Source organism: Juglans regia, chromosome 11 (assembly GCF_001411555.2).
Source record: "Juglans regia cultivar Chandler chromosome 11, Walnut 2.0, whole genome shotgun sequence".
In the NCBI taxonomy this organism is placed as follows: Eukaryota; Viridiplantae; Streptophyta; class Magnoliopsida; order Fagales; family Juglandaceae; genus Juglans; species Juglans regia.
This window is the reverse complement of record NC_049911.1, coordinates 28000288-28025701: the sequence shown is the minus strand read 5'-3', so window position 1 is coordinate 28025701 and position 25414 is coordinate 28000288. Positions and strand designations below refer to the sequence as shown.

The following is a 25414-nucleotide window of genomic DNA, read 5'->3' as shown; positions in this document are numbered from 1 at the left end:
CAACGACTGTAATCATCTACAATAGTAAGAAAAAATCTGAAACCATCATATGAAGTGACTAAGAAAGGTCCCCAGATATCACAATGAATGAGTTCAAAAAGAGAACTAGTAGTAGAAGAACTCAAAGGAAAAGAAAGTCGTTTCTGTTTAGCAAGTGGACAGACATCACAATGAGTATTTTTTGTAGAGCAAGGTATATCAGAAGCTAGGGCTTGCAATCTAAAGTCAGAAATATGTCCCAAACAACAATGTCAAAGATAAGAATTGTTTTTTACAGCATTACAATGAGAAAGTGTATTTGAATTACAAGAAACATAACTACAGGAAATATGTTGTAAATGATATAAACCTTTAGAAATTTTAGCTACTCCAATCGTCTTCCAATTGAATAGGTCCTGAATGTAGCAAAAATCATGTAAGAAAATAAGAAAACAAGATAATTGAGAAGTTAGTTTGCTAACAGAAACAAGATTAAAGGTAAATGTAGGAACATAGAGAACATCAACTAGACTAAAGAATCAGAGGTCTAACCATGTCTTTGTGTGTGACTTGAATGTAAGAACCATTAGGTAATTTCATAGAGATGTTAACAGGAATTGGTGGTGATGTAAAAAATGAAAGGGAACTAATCATATGATTACTTGCCACAGAATCAAGAATCCAAGATTGTGAACCAATAATAGAGAATGTTGAAGATATACCTGAAAGGGGTTGTGCAGAGGTCGATGGTGCAGTAGAGCTAGTAACAACAGAAGGTATTGTACCTACTTGATTCACAGATGAAATATTAGTTGGAGGTTGAAGAAAACTAATGAGTTGTTGACATTGCTCGGGAGAAAAAGGAAAAGGTGGAACCGTAACCAAATCAGGAACATATTGGTTAGCAATAGCCAGATTGGCAGTGACCTGATTAGGGTTTTGAGACTTTGCTCTGTATCCTGGTGGATAACCATGGATCTTATAGCATTTTTCAATGGTATGACCTGAGAGGCCACAATGAGTACTGTAAGGGCGATCTTTACGAGGAGCCAATGGCTTACCAATCCTGGATCCAACCACAGAACCCTTCATCTGACTAGAATCGCGATTAGTCAACATAACAACAACCTCATTAGAAGATAAAGAATTAGAAGAAATTTCTCGTTGCTTTTCCTCTTGAAGGATAAGCGAGAACACTTTGTTAATCAAAGAAAAATAATCTAAGAGCAAGATCTGACTACGGAGATGTGCATAAGACTCATTAAGTCCCATTAAAAATTGCATGGCATAGTCCTCTTGTTGATATTCAACAATCTTTTTTATAGCTCCACAAGAACAAAGAGGCATAGGGCGAAAATGAATCATTTCTTTCCAAAAACTTTTCAACTGTGTAAAATAAGAACTTACAAATGCATCAACTTGAAGCAAATAGGCAATAGCCTTCCTGATTTGGAAAACGCGAGGTCAATTGCTCTGTGCAAACATTCCTTTAAGTCATTCTACATCTCTTCCGCATAATCGATGTAAAGAACGAAGGATGCAATTTCTTTGAACAAAGCATTGAGCAACCAAGAAAGAACAACAATATTGCACCGAATCCAAGCGTGATACATACGATCACTCTCAGAAGGTTTGGGCAAAACACCATCAACAAAACATAGTTTATTTTTAGCAATAAGGGCCATGGACATGGATCGGTTCCTTGTGAGAAAATTATCACCAGTGAGGAGTTTATAGACGAGCATTGCGCCGGAGTGATCTCCAGTCTGAATATATAGTATGGATTCGAATAATCCACAGAAGGGGGAGGACGAAAATGAGGAGGGGGAGCAGGAGGCGATTCTGTAGTTAGAGTGGTCATGATGGCGCAGCAGTGGGCTAGGGTTAGGGTTCATCGCAACTGCTACCATGATAAGAGGGAAATCGAGATAGAGAAACCAAAAGATAATTCTGGAATATCTCATTACATTAAAATGAATAATATTTACAGAGTATTTATACTAGATTAGAAAATAAACTAAAGAGCACTCTAACTTGTGCACGTGAGTGTAGGTAAGTGAGAATTAAAAATTAATACAATATATATTAATACACATCATTTAAAAAACATGTGATTTTATTTTTTTATTATTATATTTCATAAAATATGAGGGTAACGTAAAGCAATTAATTGGATTGTAATTTAATTAATTCTCTTTTTTAAAGCTCTAACCTTGCATCTGAAATAAAAGATGTTGGTCGATACAAAAGACACTTTGCTGGACACTTTTATATATCCAAACGGGACAGTATCAACAAAAAGCATTAATTAAGCTGCTACTAATCATGCATGCATGCATGCTGATCTTGCGCATACCAAACAAATACTTGTTTCAAATATATGCATGTATTAGGGTTTGGGCAGCTTTAGATCTTTTTTCCAAGAAAAAGATCAAAATGATTCTGTAATCACATAATTTAGAACTTAATTCGAGATAGCATAATTTTGGTCGGGCTCCGATTTGTAAGATGGACAGCTCTTTCGATCGATCCAACTCATCCAATGGGGTTTGATTTGTTTGGGCCTGCTCAACTCACTTCATATGTTTTTTATTCAGAAGATTGGGCATTAAAGTAAAAATGCAACTCGAGTTGCTGTTGGATTTGAACCCAGCCATCCTTTTGGACAAGGCATGCATAGTTGCACTTGTCTTGAACATGGCTTGAGATTGGCGCGCAGTCTCTGCCACCAAAAGAAATCTAATCTGCTGCGCGGCCGCTGTTTAATGTCCAAAAACTGTTATAATAATAGGCTAGGGATGTAATCCGTTCGATCTGGATCGAACATTTTGGTTCATTCTTTTTCTGGATCGGACCGCATCGTTAATTATGGTCCGGTCGGTCCAATTCGATCCACATGAGTTAGAATTTTTTTTTTCTTTCTTTAGGTAGATAAAAAAATATAAAAAAATAATTAAATTAATAAAATTAAAATTAAGGAAACTCTTTAATATGGATTATGTAACTAATTCATTAAAAATAATTATATATTTATATTTATGATATTAATAGTTACTAAGTTAATACTTTAGTAGAGTATATATATATATCGTATGATGTACTAATTAATTAATAACATATATTATTTTACATTTTATATAATTAATGGTGATATATTAGAGAAAATTATATAATTAACTTATATAACTACTATATAAATAATATATTACATATTTAAAAAAATTTATATGTAAGTAGTTCAGTCGGTTTCGGTCCGATCTGGTAAAAAAAATACATCCTAAAACTGGATCGAAAATTGAATTTTAGAGACACCATGGACTGAGACCAAGTAGGGATGAATTCGGTTCGGTTTGGATAAAAAACTTTTCACCCTTAAATTAATTGTTAGCTAGTGAAAGTATTTCATATCATCTCATCATTACAATTTTTTTAAAATTTTACACCAAAGATAATAAATAATTTAATTTATTAAAATCTTAAAATAATAATAATATTAAAAAATAATATTTTAACAATATTTTATTAAACTTTTCATTTAAAATAACCTCGTATCAACGCATCTCTATCTCATGCGACTGTCAAACCATATTGTCGCATCTCTATCCATGTGACTATCAAACCGCACCTAATGAGAAGCAGAGTTGTTAAAGCAAAAATAATTCAAAATCCATGTTGCATGATAATTACACGAGACGAGGGTATTGGGTGGGCGATAAAGAGTCGAGACTATAGACAATTAGACATTAGACATTAGACATTAGGCGCCGACAGCGGTCCAACAAGCAGCATGGCAACATAATAGACACAAAATGGCGACACCGTTGGCCACATTATTCTCGTCTCGCCCACCCGCTTTAGCTCCCAGGGTTGGAATCGGCCGCAGAAAGCGGCGTAAGTGCGTTAACAATGTTGTCATTAGCTGCCCACACTCACGCCATTCTCACTCTTCCCGCTTTCAATGTCCCCCGAAGCACTCGCCGCCAACTATGTCTCGCTGTATTAAGCCAACGCTTGCGTTTACTCAAACAGACCCCAAACCCAAAGCCCGAGCCATATTTTAAAATATTCAAATCTTCTACCTCTGTTTCTTCGTGCTCAAGCCGTACAATGGTTTCCCTTTGTGCCGTTGCAGAACCGTTGCTCTACCCGACTGCTCGCAGGGACGAGTCCGTCGTCGACGACTACCACGGCGTTAAGTTCGCAGACCCTTATCGATGGTAATTAAACGAAATGGATTGTCACTCCAAAACTGTTTGTGATTCCAGGAGTTCTCTTCTCGATTCCGATGGAGGTTTTAATCGATGAGCTCGATAAGAACAACTTTGTTTTGTCTTTCTTAAAAAAAAACTTAATTTTGGAAAGTTTTCTCTGGAGAGTTTTGGAATGACTACGTTGTTTTGAGAATATTGGAGCGAATTTGATTGAGATCTTCTTTCTTTATCTCTAATTTTCTATATTCAGGCTTGAGGATCCTGACGCGGAGGAAGTGAAAGAGTTTGTGCAGAAGCAGGTGAAATTGACTGAATCGGTGCTCGAGAAATGCGAGTCGAGAGAGAAGCTTCGCGAGAAGATCACAAAACTCTTCGATTATCCGCGTTACGATGCGCCTTTCAGGCGAGGGGACAAGTACTTTTACTTTCACAACACTGGGCTTCAAGCCCAAAACGTCCTCTACGTACAGGTTTGTGGGCTGGAAATGGAATTAGCAGAGCTAAAGGGTTTCTTTTACACTCTGAATATTCAGAATTCGTGTCCGTTTCTCTATCCAGGATAGCTTGGACGGAAAACCTGAAGTATTGCTGGATCCAAATGTGCTTAGTGAAGATGGAACTGTCTCTTTAAACATGCTTTCGGTTAGTGAGGATGCCAAGTACTTGGCTTACGGGCTTAGTACGAGCGGTAGCGATTGGGTGACAATCAAAGTAATGCGGGTTGACGACAAAAAGGTTGAAGCTGATACTTTATCATGGGTGAGTATCTTAGTGGGCGTTTTATTCATTCAGAAAAGTGGGGGAAAAAAGAAGAGAGTGCCTTCTTCTCAATAATGCTAATGAAAGGGGTTATATATGTTACAATGCAGGTTAAGTTTTCGTGTATTAGTTGGACACATGATGGCAAAGGGTTTTTCTATAGCCGATACCCTGCTCCCAAGTAAGTGATCATCTCACATTTATGTGAAATATCAAAATTTGAGTTCTGAGCTGCTTCCTTGGCTGATCGAGGAAAAGAAGTAATTGCCATAATATTCTTGAGTTACGAACCATAATAAGATATTGCTTATGCTTGAGATTTCATTGATTGTTCTCCTCAGTCCATAATGATAGTTGCGTTTTCCTGTAGAAAAGGAGATAATGTAGACGCTGGGACGGAGACTAATTCTAACCTTTACCATGAGTTATACTATCATCTCTTGGGCACGAATCAATCTGAAGATATTTTATGCTGGAGAGACTCTGAAAATCCGAAATACATGTTTGAAGCTGATGTTACAGATGATGGGAAGGTAATTCATTTCTCATTTCTTGGTATTATGGTTATACCAGAGTAGCGTCCACTTGTGTTGATGTTACTCTAATGATTCTTAGCACTTTTTTTTCCCTATGTGTAGCATATCTTCAATGATTATATTTCTTTAAAATGCTTCTATATGTATCGGCCATATATGAAATCGGCCCATCTTTTTCAAGTATTAATGTGTTCTCAACTCTTTAGTTTGCTTCTGATTGAATATGCTGAAAGATTTGTAGTTGCTTGTTTGTTTGTTTTTTGTTGTTGTTTTTCTCTTCCTTTTTCTCAACTCTTTAGTTTGCTTCCAGCCCTGAGGGGTGGTTCTGATATAGCAGTTGAGTAAAGCTTTTCTTTAAGCTTGTCCCCAAGCAAGCTTGAATTACTCAATGGCTTCAGGAGAATCCAAATTAGACTAAAGGACTTCTGTAAATGGGAAAAATAACTCAGTGGTATTCTTGCAGGAGAAATGGTAATGATTAGATGATGTGCTGCCTTGATTAGTGTTAGAATCAAAGTTGTACCATGAAAGGTAATTTGGTTAACCTAGTAGCATGCACCAAATAGCACACTGGCTTTGTTACATTTCTTTGTTGTGTCTCGGACAGAGAAGATTTTGAAGTGATGATATAACAGTCTCATTATAGGTTAAATGAGAAGATATATAATTGAACTGAAAGCAAACTGGAGTTTCAGATGAAGTATCATCATCATGCCTTGTTGAGTCTTTCTACTCCAACAGCCTCTTAAGTGTGCATACGATTAAGATCCATATATGGTTCTTATATACATGTTATGTGCAAGCATGAGCTATAGTTCCTAAACAACATGGCTAAGATAAGAATGCAAATGTATATTTTCCAAATGGATCTCCATCAAACTGACTCCCTGTTTATGTTTTTGTGCAGTATGTTCTTTTGTACATTGAGGAGGATTGTGACCCTGTCAACAAATTTTATTACTGTGATCTGTCTGTACTTCCTAATGGACTTGAAGGTCTGAAGGGAAAAAATGATTTGCTCCCATTTATTAAGCATATTGATGAATTTGGTGCACAGTATCGTGTGATTGCAAATGATAACACGGAATTTACTTTTCGAACAAATAAAGATGCACCAAAGTATAAGTTAGTTCGAGTAGATCTGAAGGAACCAACTGTTTGGAGTGATGTTATCCAAGAGGCAGAGAATGATGTACTTGAATCAGCTTGTGCCGTTAATGGTAACCAAATGATTGTGAGATACTTGAGTGATGTTAAGTATATTCTGCAGATAAGGGACTTGAAGTCAGGTTCCTTCCTTCATCAGTTACCCATTGACATTGGGACAGTTTATGGGATTTCTGCAAGGCGTGAAGATAATATTGTTTTTATTGGGTTTACAAGCTTTCTTAGCCCTGGTATTATTTATCAGTGCAACTTAGAAGCTGGTGTCCCTAAGTTGAAGATATTTCGTGAAATTGATGTTCCTGGGTTTGATCGCTCGGAGTTTTATGTTGATCAGGTATATTGTCATCTTGTTAACTTGGTGAGGCTTTAATTACTTTAACTAACTTCTTGCCAATCTGCATTTGCTTGGATGATTAGGGGTGGCTATTCTTCTCAGCCTCTCAATTCCTCTGACTTGTGTGTTTGACCCCCAATTGGGTGTTCATCTTACTTGATTAGTCTTTTCATCTACAGGTTTTTGCCACCAGTAAGGATGGTACCAAGATACCAATGTTCATCGTGGCCAGAAAGAATATTCTTTTGGATGGATCACACCCTTGTTTGTTATATGGATATGGTGGATTTAATGTTAGTCTTACGCCATCATTCAGTGTTGGTCGTATTGTACTCACAAGGCATCTAGGCACTGTTTATTGCATAGCAAACATTCGTGGCGGTGGAGAGTATGGAGAGGAATGGCATAAAGCAGGCTCACTTGCAAAGAAGCAGAACTGCTTTGATGACTTCATTTCTGCTGGCGAATACCTTATATCTGCTGGTTATACCCAGCCCAAGAAGTTGTGTATTGAAGGTGGAAGCAATGGTGGGCTTCTTATAGGGGCTTGCATAAATCAGGTATTGCTGTATCAGATGGTGCATTTTCTCTGTTGTATTCTTGGTCATCTCTCATCATAGTCATTTTGAGTGCATTTTTTTTTTTTTGCAGAGACCTGATCTTTTTGGTTGTGCTTTGGCTCATGTCGGGGTTATGGACATGCTGCGATTCCATAAGTTCACCATAGGTTAGTTTAAATTGATGGGCTTAACAAGTTAGCAATTTTTTAAATCATGTACTGAATTAGATTTGCTTTCTAGGCCATGCATGGACTTCTGATTTTGGTTGTTCAGACAAAGAGGAAGAGTTCCATTGGCTAATCAAGTGAGTAAAGTTTCTCCCATATCAAGAATCTGATAGTAAGCTCTTAAGTTTTAAGTTTTATCACACTTTGTGGCAATAGTTATAACCTTTACGTTATTACTGTATAATATATGGGAAACTTGAACAATAGCAACTTTTCTCAATCTTGGGAGTTGGAAGTCATTTATCCACGACTATTCCTTTCTGGATGCATAATTTTTATGCTTATTTTTACCTTGAAGTTCTAAGTTTCTAACAGTATGCATATCGAGTTTTCTTTCTAGATTTGATACTCCAAGATATTATTTACCTGGTTGAGGTGTTATTTGCCATGACTGAGGAGTTATTGGCCATGATTATATATGTTCACAGAAGCCTGGATTATGTTAGATATTGATCTTATATTTCTGTTTTTGACTTCACCACTTTTGAGCTTTTAGTACCTTCTTATGAAAACAACTATCTTACCTTTTGACTTGGCAAAAAAAAAATACTTACCTTACCTTTTGTTACCACCAGACGGTTTTCTATGGAATTGATGTGTTAGGCTTCTTCACTCGTGAAAGTCCGGATGTTTCTAACAGTTGATTTTATTGTTCATTATAGGTATTCTCCACTGCATAATGTCAGGAGACCTTGGGAACAGCATCCGGATCAACCTTCCCAGTACCCACCCACAATGTTATTGACTGCTGATCATGATGATAGGGTTGTGCCATTGCACTCATTGAAGTTATTGGCGGTTAGTCTTTATATTTGACAGAAAGCTAGAAGTCATTAGCCTTTTTTTCCCAAGCATAATGCATGAATAATTTTATGCTATCAAGTTGCCAATTATAGTTCTAGTATTAGTAAACTAGTCGGTGGAACAGTATGTACTGTGTTTTGATTGATTTTTTGGCTTATGTTAACTGCTATTTTAGATTTTCTTCAACGATGTTGTTATCATCATGGTTAGCCATGAATGGATCATTGTTAGTCATGAATTTTTTGTTCATTGTCAGACCATGCAATATGTTCTTTGCACGAGCTTGGAGAAGAGCCCCCAAGTCAATCCTATTATCGGTCGCATCGAGTGCAAGGCCGGACATGGGGCTGGACGTCCTACACAGAAATTGGTAACCCTTAATATATATACTTGTTCTTCCATTTTTTCCCCTTTTCTAAACTGAAATGGTTATTTGTTATTCTCTGATTTTTAATTATCTGCCACTGGCTATTCTACTTACAGATTGACGAAGCTGCTGACCGTTACGGTTTTATGGCGAAGATGTTGGATGCTTCATGGATCGACTAGATGCAAGGGCGCATGTGATCATGGAAGCCTCATGGATTGATCTATTGGATGCATACAAGATTATGAAGACTTGACGATCAAATCTTTTGTTGTTCATCTTTCTTATTTACAAATAACATCCACAACAAAGAAAATTAACCACACACATGCAATATTATCTTTTTGAAATTTTATATGATGATTATTAGAAATTAACTGTAACTGGTCTTGTAGGCTATTCTTTTAACTGATTTGGGAAAGTGCTTTTTCCTTTCCACTTCCGCTGCGAAATATGAATTTAAGCCCCATGGAGAGAGAACATTCAATAATTTGTAAATAGTAATGAGAAAGTTTGATGATATTTAAAAATAATTGTGTTTCCAAACAAGCTTTAAAGAGTCTGTATGGGAACTAAGCTGTTTTCATATTACTTTACTATTATTTATAAACAGTTCAATATATTAACTATTATTTCATTACTATTTACAAGCTATTCCTAATATCCAAACGAAGTCTAAATTACTTTTATACTATTTCATTACTATTCATAAATAATTCACTACTATTTATAAATATCTTACTATTATTCACAAATTATTTTATAATTATTTATAGATAATCTAATATACTCTTAACATCTAAGGATTGTTTCCAAGAGAAATTTCACTCGAAGCTTTTTAAGTTCACCCAAAAATTTGAGAATATTTCTCTTTCGGGTTAGGGATGCTACCCGCATGGTGCAGAGGGAGGGTGCGATTTTAACCCCACCCTCTACTCTTGTACCGGGGGATTCCACCCATAGTTTTAAATTTCGTACCGTACCGACCGGTATGGTCGAAATTTTTCGTACCGGCCGTCCGTCCGGTACAGGTACTATATCTATTTTGTACCGGCCTTAATTTCGGTTAGTACTAGCCGATATTTCGGCCATTTTTTTTTTTCGTTTTTTTAAACTACAAACTTATTTTTTAACCCACAATTCATACTAGACTATTTATAATTTATATATATATGTATTTATATATAATTTATTTATATATAGACTATTATTTTGAAATATAATTTTTATATATACTTTATTTATATATTGAGTATTATGAAATGTTATCTCGAAATGCTATTTCGAAACAGTATCGGTATCGAAATATTTCGTTCCAGCGCCTTGACCGGTACAGTATCCGGTACGGTATTCAAAACATTAATTCCACCCACCCATGCAAGGACGGGACGGATGGAGACGGATCCCCGCTGTCCACCCCTACTTCGGATCACGTAGAATGAGCTTTGCCAATACTTGATTATTGACTTAGTACGTCCTGAGGGCCTGGACACGGATCCATGGCCCGTATTGAGGGGTTTCGATGAGTCCGTTATATCTCAACATAGCCATATCTCGTGGGCTTCAGCTGGAAGGTTCCCAAGAACGTAATTATATCGTGTAAAATCTTTTTTTCTTGAGAGAGAGAGGGGGGAAAAAAAAAAACCGAAATTGGGGTGGTTTGATCGTTGTTAAACATGCATTCAGAGGCGTAGCTAAAGAAGTATAGAAGAAAGTGACGGTGCACCCATTAAGCTCAGAGGTCGAGGACACAAGAATACATGAAATAAAAGGATAATTAGGGATGAGTAATAATTTGTATAACTTCTTAATAGGAACTCCACCCCCCAAAAAAAAAAAAAAAAGTTCTCCGACCCCATGTAAAAAATAGAAAAAGTGAAAATTATTTTTCAAAGTGAGATCTACTTAAAAAAAATCTGCACGACTTGCATTATACCTAATATTACTCATAGTAGATATATGAGAGGGGCAAGGACATCTTTTCGACAAAGAGAAATAATTCCGAGGATTTTCTTTACCCTTTGAATTTCAAAGCTGAAAAACGACCAGAGAGTCAGTGGTCCAGGATTCATATCAGAAAAATTTACAAAACTTCAGCATTATTTACAATATGCAAATAGCAAGTGTCCATGAAAGAAAGATAATACCGACCAGAAGGTTTTGGGTTTGGAAGTTATGGTTGAACATAAGCAAACTATTAAATTTTATCTCTTTGACATACTAAATCACTGTTTATTCCAAAAGGTTAAACCGATAAGAGAGGATAAATTTAATCTCAACAATTATTAGCCATATGCCCACTTACCTCAAAGGGGGAATGAAACCAATTACACAGCTAAGAACCAAGCGGAGCTGTAAAAGAAGAGAATAGTCGCAGTTGATTTCAGAAGTAGAGAATAATTGTAGAAGGCTATTTGTATCACTAACAGAACAGACGCCCAATAAACCTCGGTTCCTGCAACAGCAAATGCAGGATTTAAAAACCACATAAGAAAGGGCAACCGAAATCTATTATGAAATAAAAGATTACCTCATTCTGTCAGAAACAGTCCATTTTCACATCTGTAACATCAAGTTGCAGTATCTCTGCTCTGCAACCTAGGAGTGATCCAACACTACAAACAAAAGAGGAAACCATCACCAATGTCTTTGACTCTTAAAGTTTATTCTATAATTGACTTTGAGACTGTTCTAGCAGGCATCTGATACATAAGATCCTTAAATTATGTGTAAAATTTTAAATCTACCCATAAACTACCAATTGTATTCATTTAGTCCTCACAATTGTGAACACCTCAATGTTACTCGTCTTGCTCATCATTAACCCAATAGAATTGGCTGATGTTGGTGATTGCTTTTCTCCCATATAACCTTAAAATTCTTTATATGCAGCTGGCTCAAAATCGTACATAGTGCATCTTTCTTACAAACATCCAATATTACCATATTGAAATCAACAGCACCAACAAGGGTGACGATGTACAGAGCCCAGACACAATGCACTTGTCCATTTCTATAGTAAACAGTATCCTTGCCGATAAAACAAGAAAGTCAACTGAATTGACGTAAAGCACTGTCAATATAAAAACTAATGCCTCATACCTAGGATGTGTACGGCCAAGATCCCCGTGGACAAACTCTTTGATATATGTTCCAGCCTGAATTCCAAATACCATAATTAGTGTTTCCTCTCTACCATAGATGAACATAGGAAATAGTCTTTAATCTAACTGATGGTGATCAAACTCTTCAAAAATCTCATAGAGCAGTCCATTTATTGTGCATGCAAATAGTAAAGAGAGAGAGTACAGAAAGCGGACCATATGCTGTCCGCTTATGTCATTAGCTGAACTACTTAAAATCTGAATTGTATCTGTCCAAAGTATAATGTAATAATGCTTTCATTAAAATATCTAATGATGTGCATTTGAGATCACAGCCAAGATTCAGAATGCAAAATTGTGTTTATTGTTCCTTTGGAGTTGTTTTCTGACCTGGACACAAATTTATTGTCAGAGGCGCTATATTACAAGAGCCACCTCTCAACAGAACTTTGATATCTTCAATAGAAATCAAACCTAATAACCAATTCATGATCAAATGCTTTTGACTTTTTCTTGGGAAGAAAAAAGGGGAATTTTACTGATTTTCCTACATATCAGAACAACTGGATGAGGACTCGGGATTCCCTTCTCCCATCCCATCCCCAATTGGGATGGAATATGGCCCAGTTTGGGATGGCTTCGGATTATTAAAAGTCATAGCTTCCTTGAGAACAATCCTTTGGATTACTTTTCAAAAGCAAACTAAAAAGCTCAAGCTGCTTCAAAAAATCCAAAACAAAGCTGGGTCACCAAACATGCTGCAGGTAGTTTCAGCAAAGCACCCTTGAAGAAGCCCCAGATTTTTCACTTAATTAAACCAAACTAGTTAAATGTAAAAACACAATCCTATCAGATTGGGACTTGAGGTCAAAATGGCTATGATCATCCATCCATTTGAATAAAATCACAGCTTTATTCTGAATGTACAAGTATATTGATAATTGATATCAAGAGAAAAAAAAAAATCATATTACCTGAGTGCATAAATGTAAAAGAAAATAATGATTACTTCCAGCAATCTTCTCAATTTTCATCCTAAAGTTTGATAAGAAAAAGTAGAATTAGACATTCTGAATAATAGTAGACTTAAAAAGGTCTGTGCTACATAATTCGTAAGGTTCCAACCAATGTATTATCTTTTCACGTTCTAATGGACTCCGACGATGAAGCACCCTTATTGGGGTCCTCTGCAAAACTTTCTGTATGGAATAAACACAGATTATGAGTAACTTTCTATTAGGACAATACGCTTTATAAAGGCACCCTTATCAGGAGTAATTATTCCAGTTGTGAACAAACTAACGAAGAACAATATAAATGTCACTGAATAGATGTATCAAACTAGAGAAGAAGATTCTCCCATTAAACAATGGTAGATAAAAACAAATGCCACTAAAGGGTTCATCATGCAAGATTAAAGACACATCATGAAACGAAAAGTGGGATGCTGTATTTACAGGATTGGATTTCACCATGAGGAGTCAGGAGCTCTACCTCTCTCAGTGCTAATTGCCCCATAGTTCTTGAAGGTTTTAAGGGGAGCAATTGCTTTGTTGCAATATGGAAGATGATTCCTTCATGTTTGATGTGATGCTTATGGTTAGAAAGGAATGGGTGACACTTTGATGATAGAGAACGCTCGATGGGAGATCTTAGAGAGTTTTTATTTAGCACTTTTGGTTATCTCTTCTATTTGAACATGAATCATTAGACAAAAAGGAAGATGATGAAATGTTTGTCATAGATACAGAAACAAGAATCTGATACATCCTTCTCTTGGGCTTTCTGGGAAAAAAAAAAAAACATTTTAACAATATTTGTTGGAAGTCCAAAACTATCAAGGCAATATCCAATAATCAGCATGTTCATAATAAGTCAACCACCGGCCATAGGAACAAGATGATTTCCCAGATAGAACGCATGATTGCATTACTAATACTAGCACTTTTATAGTTCAATTTATTCCCATTTCCTACTTTACTCAAGAGTGATCTTGGACGGTTCACCATCCACAACGAGTGGATCGATATGCTTGCAGTATGGAACTTACAAATGGGACATGTAATTTCCAAAATTCCTAAAAGATGAGAACTTTTCCCAGCACTGCTTCACACAAATATACTATAAAAGCATCATAGAGAGAGATCTGACACAATAAAGTATCACAAGACATATCACGTTAAAAAATTTATCACAATACGAGGTTTGGAAAAAAAATGTAAGATATGAATCTCACAAGCATCTTACCATGTCCTTGAATGAGGCAATAGAATCCAAGTCTTCATCCTTGAGTGGGCATGAAATCCACACTAATGCAGCATATTGTTTCTGCAAGAGACTTGATCTAGTAACAAATCTATGTCTAATTCCCCAACAAATACCACCTATTTTGCAATGTGATCTCCAAACTACCAAAGGTGTCACATACCACCCTATTTGTAACATGAGTTGCAATTTGTCCTCTTAGTTAAAATCCAACCATTGATATCAAGGCACATCACTTATTCTTCATCCATCACGGCGATTAGATCTTAACGAGGATCCACATTGCGACTTTATTTTGAATCGGTGAGCCAAGTGACAAACTTTGGAAATTTGAAGGTCATTACACGAAGGTGGTAGTTTAGGGGGTTTAAGTGCAATATTTCCATTTCTAAATGTATTAGAAAGTGCCGCACAGATAAACATGCAGATATGTAAATATAGTAAACAATGAATTGGTATATCAATAACAAAAGAAAATAAGATAAACACGAACCTGCTTCTCTGCTTCTCCTTCACGCATCAGGTCCCACCCCTGGCTGCCAACAGCTTTCAAATTTTTTACTTCAACCTGCATAAAAAATTTGCTCACAGTTATTGTTTTCCAGGGGAAAAAAGGTTAACATTATTGTTTGATATTAGAAGGAAGTGACACGACAAACCAACATGAACTCACCAATTTATTTTCCAAGTTATTTATCTTTGTTTCTATTTCTTTCACAAATGCCTCAGATGGTATATGGCGGGCATTTTGTATCTCAACCAGGAAAGGCCTACCTGAACCCAACATCCGAACCTGAAAAGAGAGGGGGGATGGGTAAGCTACATGATTTAGGAATCAGGACTTCTTTCAGTTAGCTCAAAATTGAAGCAAGGAGGGCATAATTTTAGTACATCAATATCCTCTCTTCCAGCAGCATGAAACTTATAATTGTCACCCTGACACATAGGAAGGATGTTGCCACCTACTATCTCCTACAGAATAAGCACATTACACCATCAGCTTTTCATGCAAGGAAAATGCAGTACACAAGTGATCTTACATGAAGGAAAAAAAGAGGGTAAATAGTAGTTACTGTTCATGCACCACACACATACCCTCTATTTTTATTATCAGTGTATAATGACCCGTGTACGTATCACGGTTCTTCATGCAATGTTCATAAAAACTGCCTCAATTAGAATAATAATGGCCATGAGCAGAATATGTATATAGTATACCTCAACAGATGCTTCTCCCTTTCTTTCATCATCAATGATCCATCGTGTTTGACTCACATTTCTTGAGTACTGCAATACAAAGAGTAATTAGGACAATCTGTGGCTAATGCAGTAAGAGTACTAACAGCATGAACTTTAAGCTTCACTGCATGCACTGGTTCAAACTAAAAATCATCAATATTGCTGGACACCAAAAATACAGTTTCAAAGGTCAAATAACAGTGTAATCTACAGATATCTGTTCCACTAATGTACAAATAGATATTGTGATGTCTCTGGTCAACGTTTATGGGAAAATTTTCTTACAGGAAAAATGCATATAATAAATCATAATGGATGATTCAAGAACATATACACAGGAGGGATTCCTAGCTCTATATGTTCTCTTGTCAATGGAGCTTGCTCCAGGACCGCAGGTAAGGAGCATGACCACAAGACGTTCATGTAGGGGTGTTGACCTCATTGTCTAAAGTAAAGCATGCCATACCCACTCATTCCACTTTATTTGTTTTTGCCTTGACCTAGATTTAAGATTCAGATGACGTTAACAACACATGCACTTTAAACTCCTTACTAAAAAGGAGACTTGTTCCAAAATTTTGTAGCATAAAATTGATCTCGTTGCTCTTCTGCACTTGGTGAATGATGCAGCTGATCATCATCTCCTTGACATTAAGTTTCTTGTTCTAGTAATTTCACTACCCTTTATAGTATGTACATAAACTTCCCCTGCTATTCTTTTCTTCCAATTTTAATTTACTCAAAAACTTCATATTGTCTTAGTACTAGCAACGAAACAAACTCTTTCCTTTTTAAACAGAAAGTATTAGAATCAAACAACATTATTTTTATAAGTAATAAAACAACTTTGGGCTCAAGTGGCAAGAGCCTTGGTTTTGGTGGTATGCTCCCTCCAAGTCTAAGGTTCGAAAACCTTGGGTGCAAACAATTTCTAGGCCATCAGATTGGGAGAATTTCCCCTTGAATTAACCGAGGTGAACTTGCAAGAAACTCATTGCCAAGGGCCTATGCATCCTCGGGATTAGACAGGACTTTGTTCCGAACACCCGGTGCCAAAAAAAAAAAGTAAGAGAACTTCATTAGAAAGGGCAAAGGTGTACCCAGATATAATATAACTATAGACCAAACAACATTACCAAGATCTGAATGTAACAAGAAGTATTTAGAGTGGCCATGAGGTTGAAATTGAAAGACTAGACACCAAACAGGCTAAAATCCCACATATTTACCCACCAAAATATTTTACAAAAAATTCTTTGCAACAATAGATTACCTTCAGGTATCTCCCACCGAAAAAGATAGGGTTCCTGTAGCAAAGAAACACCAGACGACAGGCTTCAACCTAGACAGTTAGAAAACCCAGACAATGTCAGGACTGTATAAAATCTTTTTTTTCTGATAAGAATTTTATTAATAAGAATATAGGCAAAGCCCAAGTACACAAGACGTATACAAGAGGAACTGTATAAAATCATTAACTTTATAAACTTTTTTTTCATAAATATAAGAGAGTTCAACAACTGATTCATAAACTTTTTTTTCATCAGTACAACTGATTCACAAACTTGATAGTGCTGAAAGCGTCAATATCCTTTGTATATTGGAGTTGGTAGATACCCCATCCTAAAGGAGTAAAAGAATTACTTTTTCTGGAGGAAATTTGAGACTCTGAGAAGATCCATTATCCTGCGAACCACCAAAAGACCTTTGAATGGTAACATCAGCCAAATCAGAGCATTCAATGTCTCCAACTACAGAATCATCAACGGAGTCTATATAGTTTTCGATGCCTGTGTCAATTAGCAAATAATATTCAGCATCCAAAGTCAAGGTATAAATGTGAGTAATTAAATAATCTAAATGGCCAAATTTGCACGTTTATGCCGGTTTTTTAAATTGTGCACCAGTCAGTTCTGGGCCTAGCCGGGATTATATTAGCAAGAAGACAAAAATATTCCAATGAATAAAGAATATCCTATCATATATAATCATTTTTGAATGTATTTGTAGTTTCCATATGCAATGGCATTATAACCATTTTTCAAAACTATTATTATTCAGTGGGCTTTAGCTTTAGAACTCAGAGGGATAAGCATAGAGATAACCATAGAGATAATTGAATTCAATCGATCAGATTGCTCTGTCTGAGATCATGTGCGGTAAAACTGGTATAATCAATTCAACTTATAACCAGTCCCTCAATTTTGGTTCCACAATTTCAAACTCCAGATAAACTTATCACAAAAAAAAAAAAAAGTCAAACTCCAGATAACTTATTATACACTTAGGAGTATAATATAAAGAAGTCCAAGAATCTGCTTCTTTTAGTTGATCATTCAATGGATGCCCCTCCTACAAACACCACAATATATGATTCGTGTATACCTATCTCCACAAGCAACAGATAGAATTACTTTTGCAGTACATGTCTTCCATATAAATGCCTTAGGGATGGACCAAAACAAAACTTGTCTTTTGGCAATTGGTCCCCACCATAGCACCCAAAGGTGCAGTAATTGTAAATACTGATATTAAGAAATGAAATAGAGAGCATGTACCTTTCACACTCACGGTTCTAATTCTACATAAAATCTGCGAAAGTGGATAAAGCTCCAAAAACATAAATGCCGAACCTAAAAATCTAAGTCTGACAGAAATTGTAGAATTATATACCTTGCAATAGCAATTTTGTAAAAACAAATAACAATATAAATTTCCTTCATGGATTGTAATAAAAACATCTCAATCTTTGATCTTAGTTTTGCAATCAAATCACATCTTGAATTTAAACTACATTGACATGGCATGACATGGCTTTTACAATTGAAAAAAAGGGCAACAATATTTAAGTGCTAGAACTTTATTTATGGCCTTCATAGAAACAACGAGAACAAATGAGGTTGGTATAAATATTTACATGCCTGTTTTTGTTCTCTTGAAACCATGTTTGCTCACTGCAATGCTATGAACCATTTTCGATGCCTTAGAGTGCGTGAAGGTCAAACAGATGCGGATATCACTTGCACCTGATTTACAATCCTGTGCAAGTCTTAATTTCATAAAATATTAATTGCAAAGACAGATGTATTTCTACTTTGAATCATTGGAAGTTTCAGTGTAAAAAGCAATTCTTACTCACCAATAATGTTTCAAGAGGTTTTGCCAAACACAATATTAAGGCTTCCACAGTAGATATACGTTGAGACAGTATCTTCCCTTGGAAACAAAGTTCAGACCCATACTTTCTTTTCATGTACAACCTACAAAATTTGGAAATTGAAACAATTTACCAAGCAAATAATGCTATGAGTAGTAGTTTCCGACCTAAAGAATTTTAGAAGTTTGCTAACAAGCACAATAAGTGACAGGACATTCTTCTTTCCCCTTTCTTTTTTTTTTTTAGTACATATTTTTTATAGAAAAATGATTAACCGAAGCTTAAGCATCCCATCTTTTGATAGACACAAGCTTAAGGGTCTCAAAAGATTACACGAAATCAGCATATCAACAATTCGTACCAAACTGAGCTGTCATTTTCAAGGACAATTGGAGGTATGGAAACTTCAAGAGAAAAGCTATCAATCTGATGCCACTCTCGCCTCAGCAGCTCAGAAATAGCAACAGCCATATCTTTGGCACTTTTTTTCACCACCAGTTCTTTGTCATCGCAATAGGTAAACTGCAAGATACCTAAACAAAGGGTACAAAGTACGGCATCAACTTCTGATACCTCAGAAGCAGGCAGTCTGATTGGGTTTTTATGTTCTTCAGAACCAATGTCTACCATGTCTTCATCCGCATGTCTTTGTTCTCCAAGAACTGAACTCAACATCGAAGATGAGAGCAAGGAGCAAGAATATATGTTTCCACGTATCCCAAACAGCCGAAAGATGCACCGGGCACATACCTACAATTCAACAAAACAAAATTTCATAAAATCTGAACAATCGTTGAAGAATTTCCTATAAATCAAATTTCATTTATCCATGGCAGTTCCAAGTGCCATCAACAACACAATCAATTATTGTGGTTTTCACAATTCTAGATATGCACACCATCGTTGACTGATCACACCTCGTAGCATATTATTCATTGAGCATGTATTGAAGCTATTATATATACACAATGACATTAATTATCAAGGTCTTCACAATCATAACCTTTTTTTTTGATAAGTAAGAAGGAACTTAGCAAATTCACAATCATAACCTTATTATTGTACTGATATTGTTTTTTTTTTATAAGTAAATAGATATCTTTATTGAATAGAATGAAACTAGGCAATACCCAAGTACACAGGAAGTATACAAAGTGAGACACCTAATTATATTCTAGTGAGCTGAAAAGAAGATAGAAACTCATGGACACTCCCACCCTTCAGTACAATAGCAGAAAACCACTGTAAAAGAGAGAATACAAAAAAATTCCAGATTTCCCCCACTGCACACTCCTTGTTGTTAAAGCACCTATCATTCCTTTCGGACCATAAACACCACATTAGGCATAAAGGTAACATACGCCACACTGCTGCCAATTGTGCACTGTTATGCCTCATGTTCCAACACGCTAGTAGTTCCACCACACTCTTAGACATTACCCAACTCAGTCCGGCTCTATCAAGGATATCAGCCCATAATTCCCCCGCCACCTCACAATGTAAAAGCAAATGATCTATCGATTCTCCATTCCTTTTGCACATGTAGCACCACTCCATGACCACCATATCCCACTTCCTTAAGTTATCAACCATCAATATCTTTCCAAGCGCGGCTGTCCAAGTAAAAAACGCAACTTTAGGCGGAACTTGTGCTTTCCAAATACTCTTCCACTGAAAAAAGATGGGTTGTAGTGCTGTTAAAGCCTTGTAAAAAGATTTAACAGTAAAATCTTTTCTCCCCGTGTGAATCCACAACATACGGTCTCCCCCATTTCCTCCTACCTTTGCTGAATACAAGTGGCTAAAAAAGGCTGCCATCTCATCAAGCTCCCAATCCTGAGCATTTCTAGTAAAAGTGACATTCCAAGTTACCGTCCCGTTGGTACAGCATAATACATCTGAAACTGCCGCTTGCTGATTTCCAGCCATGTTAAAAGCGAGTGCAAAGATAGTGGAAAAAGCACTCTCCCCACTCCAAGCATCATGCCAAAAGCGAAGTCTTGCTCCGTCACCCACTCTGAACCTAATATGTTTTTCAAAGATGTTCCACCCCTTGCTAATAAATTTCCATAAGCTCACTCCATATGACCCCCTACTCTCCTTAGAACACCATCCCCCCACTCACTACCATACTTGTGTTCGATTACCTCTCTCCATAACGAGTTGCCTTTCATTTGATACCTCCACAACCACTTACCAAGAAGGAACTTGTTGAAGATGCTCAAATTTCGTACCCCTAATCCCCCGTTCGCAATTGGACAGCACACCCTTTGCCAACTTACAAGGTGGAATTTGGTTTCCTCCCCCATGCCCCCCCACAAGAAAGTCATAAACAACTTTTCCATACGGTTAGCCACTCGGAAAGATAGTAAGTAGGAAGGTTGGAAATGGTACTTTTAATAAGTGCTAATCTCCCCCCTTTTGATAAATATAGCCACTTCCACCCCGATAGTCTTTTCTCAATCTCCTCTACCACCCCATCCCAAATGTTCTTTGCTTTAAATGACGCCCCCAAGGGGAGTCCAAGATATTTCATAAGAAGTGAAGCAATTTTACAACCGAACAACTCAGCTAGAGAAGCAATATTACTCACAACCCCCACCGGTACCAACTCCGACTTCCCCAAGTTCACCTTAAGTCCCGAGACAGCTTCAAAGCACAACAAGACCGCCCTTAGAGCTTGAATCTGGTCACTAGCAGCATCACGGAAGATAAGCGTGTCATCTGCAAATAATAAGTGAGAAATGGAACTGACACCATTACTATTGTTACCCACTGAAAAACCCGTAATAAAACCCCCCCTAACGGCAGCCTCCACCATGCGGCTCAAAGCCTCCATAACTAAAACAAAGAGGAATGGTGATAATGGATCCCCTTGTCGCAAACCCCTCGACGGCAGTAAAAAAACCACAAGATTTACCATTGACTAAAACTGAGAACCGAGTGGTCGAAACACAGTGTTTAATCTATTCACACCACTTGCTTCCAAAACCACATCTTTCCAACATATAAAAGAGGAAATCCCAACACACATGATCATAGGCTTTTTCCATGTCCAACTTGCATAGAACCCCCGGAATGTCTTCTCTTAACCGGCTGTCCAAACACTCATTTGCTATCAAAACGGAGTCCAAAATTTGCCTCCTCCGAACAAAAGCATTTTGAGGTTTGGAGATGAGTTTGTCCATCACCAAACTCATGCAATTAGCTAACACCTTTGAAATAATCTTGTAGATCCCACCTACCAAGCTAATTGGCCGGAAGTCTTTCAAATTATGGGCACCAACTATATTGAGGATAAGAGCAATAAAAGTAACATTTAATGACTTCTCAAACTTAAGATTAGAATGAAAAGCATGGAAAATCTGCATCACTTCCTCCTTCACTATCTCCCAACATTCTTGAAACAAAGCTATAAAAAAACCATCTGGGCCCAGGGCTTTATCCTTGCACATGCCTCTCACCACTAGATGCACCTCCTCTTTAACAAACAGCCTCTCCAACCAACTTGCTACCTCCGAACCTAGCTGGTCAAACAATAAACCATCCAGTTTGGGGCGCCACTCAACTTTTTCAGCTAGGAGTTCCTCATAATACTGCACTATATGGTCTTGGATCTCTTCAAGAGATTGTAACACATTCGAGCCTGAATGAAGGACTTCAATAGCATTGTGGCGCCTATGGGAATTGGCCACCTTGTAAAAAAACTTAGTGCATTTATCTCCCTCCTTCAACCAAAGCGCCCTTGATTTCTGCCTCCAAGATATTTCCTCCATCAACAACCCTTTCTCTATTTCGGTTACCACCACTTTTTGTCTTGACAAAGAATCCTCATTCACCTCTCCTTCCTCCAATACTTGCAACTCATCCCAAAGGATATTTTTCTGCAATTCCATATGTCAAAATACTTCTTCATTCCACTTCTTTAAGTCAGCCTTTAGAGCGTTGAGTTTGCCCGCCATTATGAAACTAGGTGTTCCATCAAAGGAGTAAGCTTCCCACCAAGCCCTTACCTTATCCACAAATCCATCAACTTTCAACCACATATTCTCAAATTTGAATGGGCGCTTACCCCCATGAATGCCACCACAAGCAAGTAAAATTGAAAAATGATCAGAGCATACCCGTGACAACCTTTTCTGACATAGTTCCGGTAAGTGCATCTCCCATGAAGGGGATACTAGAAATCTATCCAACCTTGACCACCCTCGTCTGTTGGACCCCCCCCCCTCCCCAAAAGGAAGATCCACGAGATTTAACTCAAAAATCAACTCAGAAAAATTTTCCATTGCTCCTGTCGACATAGATGTCCCCGCCCTCTCACTAGGGAACCGAATAACGTTGAAATCACCATAAAAATCCAAGATAAATTCCATAAAGAATTTAGACATGCCAATTCCTCCCACAATAAGCTTTTATCACTATCCACATTGGGCCCATACACACCCGCAAGAGCCCACCACCACCCATCCTCAGTATTCCTAAAAGATACAGCCATGGAAAAGGACCCGATACAGTCCTCTACCATCTCCACCACTCTCCTATCCCATATCACCAACACACCTCCCGAAGCCCCCGATGAAGCTAAATAGCACCACCCCACAAAGGAACAACCCCACAAGCTGCGAATTATACTTCTATCAACACCACACAGTTTAGTCTCTTGCAAACAAACAATATCAACTTTCCAACTTCCTAAAAGAGATCTAATGCGAAGGCGTTTATTCACATCATTGATCCCTCTTACGTTCCAAGACAATATTTTAGGCTTCATTAACAACAATGGAGTCCCTCCCTTTTGATCTATCCCTTCCCGAAGTTCCCTCCTTGTTATCATAATTGATAGAACATTCTAATCGTTTAAGCTCTCTCTCCTTTCTAACAGCTGACTTCATGGCCGTGGGACGACCCGCTTCCATGGCTATTAGGAGAGCCATAAATTGTTCTTCGTATCCATCACATGTTAATCTCACTCAACCTTGAAGTTCCCCGACTTTTTTAACACCCAATCTGATACTCTAGGTGCGATCTGAGGGGGAAGTGTCTGTAGAGGAGACAGACTACCCATCTCCTCCTCCTCACTATCTTCAAAAATCAAAGACTGCTTCCACGGTAACCCCTCCTCCACGGACCTTACTTCGTCCACCGTATTGATATTGTACTGGCAGCAGTGTTGAAGATGATTCCGTTGTACATTATATGGTGTATTTGGACGGAAAGGAATGCGCGGTACTTTAAAGATAAGGAACGCACAACGACCAAGTTGAAGAATTTTTTTCTCCACACTCTAATGTGTTGGTTTTCCACCATTGTTTTGCATGGGGATAGGATTTCTTGTCTTTAATTTATCGTTCTTAGAATGTATTTAGGAGCACTTATGTATACTTCCTATGTACAAGAGCTATACTTTTTTTATTCATGTATATAATATCTATCTTTTTACTGATATATAAAAAAATAATAATAATAATAAAAAAAAACTTTTTCTTCAATGCTATTCAACCAAACTTCTATTTGTAGTCTCAAACAAAGGAAGATAATAAAAATACGCAAAAAAAAAAAAAAAGGCACCGTAAAAGCGTAATGATATTTACAAAGCCCGAGTAAAAATCGTTCAAGTATATTCAGAAACCCTAAGAATCGTAAAAACGGTGTGAGAAGATTAGTTTAAATGAAAAAACGAACCCCGATGGACAGCAAGTCCTTCATGACGTGTGAAGGCAGACCTTGAACGACGTCGTGAAGAGCCCGCACATCGTCATAACCGGAGATGTCCTGGCCTTCCACGGTGGCGGAGATATTATGCACCACCTCAGGCTCCATGCTAACATGCACTGCTTTGGTATCGTTCGCAATTTTTTTACGACGGCTCTCTCAGAGGGCAATGGCGGCAGTATCTCTGCGGAGTTCCGAGTCGGGTCGAGGAGAGTAGAAAGGGGAAGTGTTCGGTGTTTGTTTGGGAGTCGACACGGTCACACGAGTCACTTTTTCGTTGGGCGTAAATCCAACTGGATTCGCGTACAACTTATGCTACATGTGTTTGACCGTTAACTCGCGCAGTTATGTTCATTTCCCGATCGAAAGAAGAGTTCGGTTTGGGTTTTTTTGTTTTTTCTTTGGTATGGGCCCCAGTGATACCACAAGGCTGGTTAAAGAGAGATTTAGATTTAGAGATGAGTTAAGATGAGTTAAAATGATTTATGAATAGTAAAATAAAAGTTGAATTATTTATTATATTTAATGTAGAAATTTAAAAAATTTATTTTAGAATTTGAAAAAATTAAATTATTTATTATATTTTGTATAAAAATTTAAAAAAATTATAATAATAAGATTAAAAAAATTGAAATGAATTGAAATGAATTTTGAATCCAAACCTCTCCTTTACATGCTATTGTGAAGAACATTAGGCTTTTAATAGCGCCTCTTATTGCACACGCTCCCTCCGAGAGTAAACTCAAGAAACCACTCAGCCAACACAAAAATCGAATCTGAGTTCAGTTTGTATATTATGCACCCATATTAATTCACAGTACGGAACTAGAATGTATATCCACATAGCCAGATTGCAGTGTCCCCTAAGTACATGTTCTGGGTACCAAAAAAAGCGCCTGAAAACCCTGCAGATTTCAACAAAGATCTCATTTCCCTATGCATTTGGAAATAAATATAATATTGCTGAATATTGAGTACATACTCTGGGTA

The 25414-nt window shown here is 37.1% G+C and overlaps 2 protein-coding genes across 2 annotated transcripts; one reads left to right on the top strand and one right to left on the bottom strand.

Annotated features, from left to right (window-relative positions):
* Positions 1-3801: 3801 nt before the first annotated feature.
* Positions 3802-9346, top strand: LOC108984529 (prolyl endopeptidase-like). Its single transcript, XM_018956517.2, has 12 exons — positions 3802-4196; positions 4441-4660; positions 4749-4949; positions 5060-5130; positions 5320-5482; positions 6393-6986; positions 7166-7546; positions 7638-7713; positions 7787-7850; positions 8436-8571; positions 8834-8947; positions 9061-9346. Exons 1-12 carry the CDS (start codon positions 3886-3888, stop codon positions 9124-9126), a joined length of 2397 nt encoding a protein of 798 aa, XP_018812062.1. The 5' UTR covers positions 3802-3885; the 3' UTR covers positions 9127-9346.
* Positions 9347-10932: 1586 nt separating this feature from the next.
* LOC108984520 (tRNA pseudouridine synthase Pus10) lies at positions 10933-24753 on the bottom strand. Its single transcript, XM_035682662.1, has 16 exons — positions 24395-24753; positions 19071-19459; positions 18692-18812; positions 18474-18591; positions 17197-17342; positions 16826-16894; positions 15532-15600; positions 15205-15285; positions 14987-15106; positions 14807-14881; positions 14296-14376; positions 13174-13247; positions 13023-13083; positions 12047-12102; positions 11475-11559; positions 10933-11399 (listed from the first exon to the last, which is right to left on the bottom strand). Exons 1-15 carry the CDS (start codon positions 24530-24532, stop codon positions 11484-11486), a joined length of 1674 nt encoding a protein of 557 aa, XP_035538555.1. The 5' UTR covers positions 24533-24753; the 3' UTR covers positions 10933-11399; positions 11475-11483.
* Between the last annotated feature and the right edge of the window lie 661 nt (positions 24754-25414).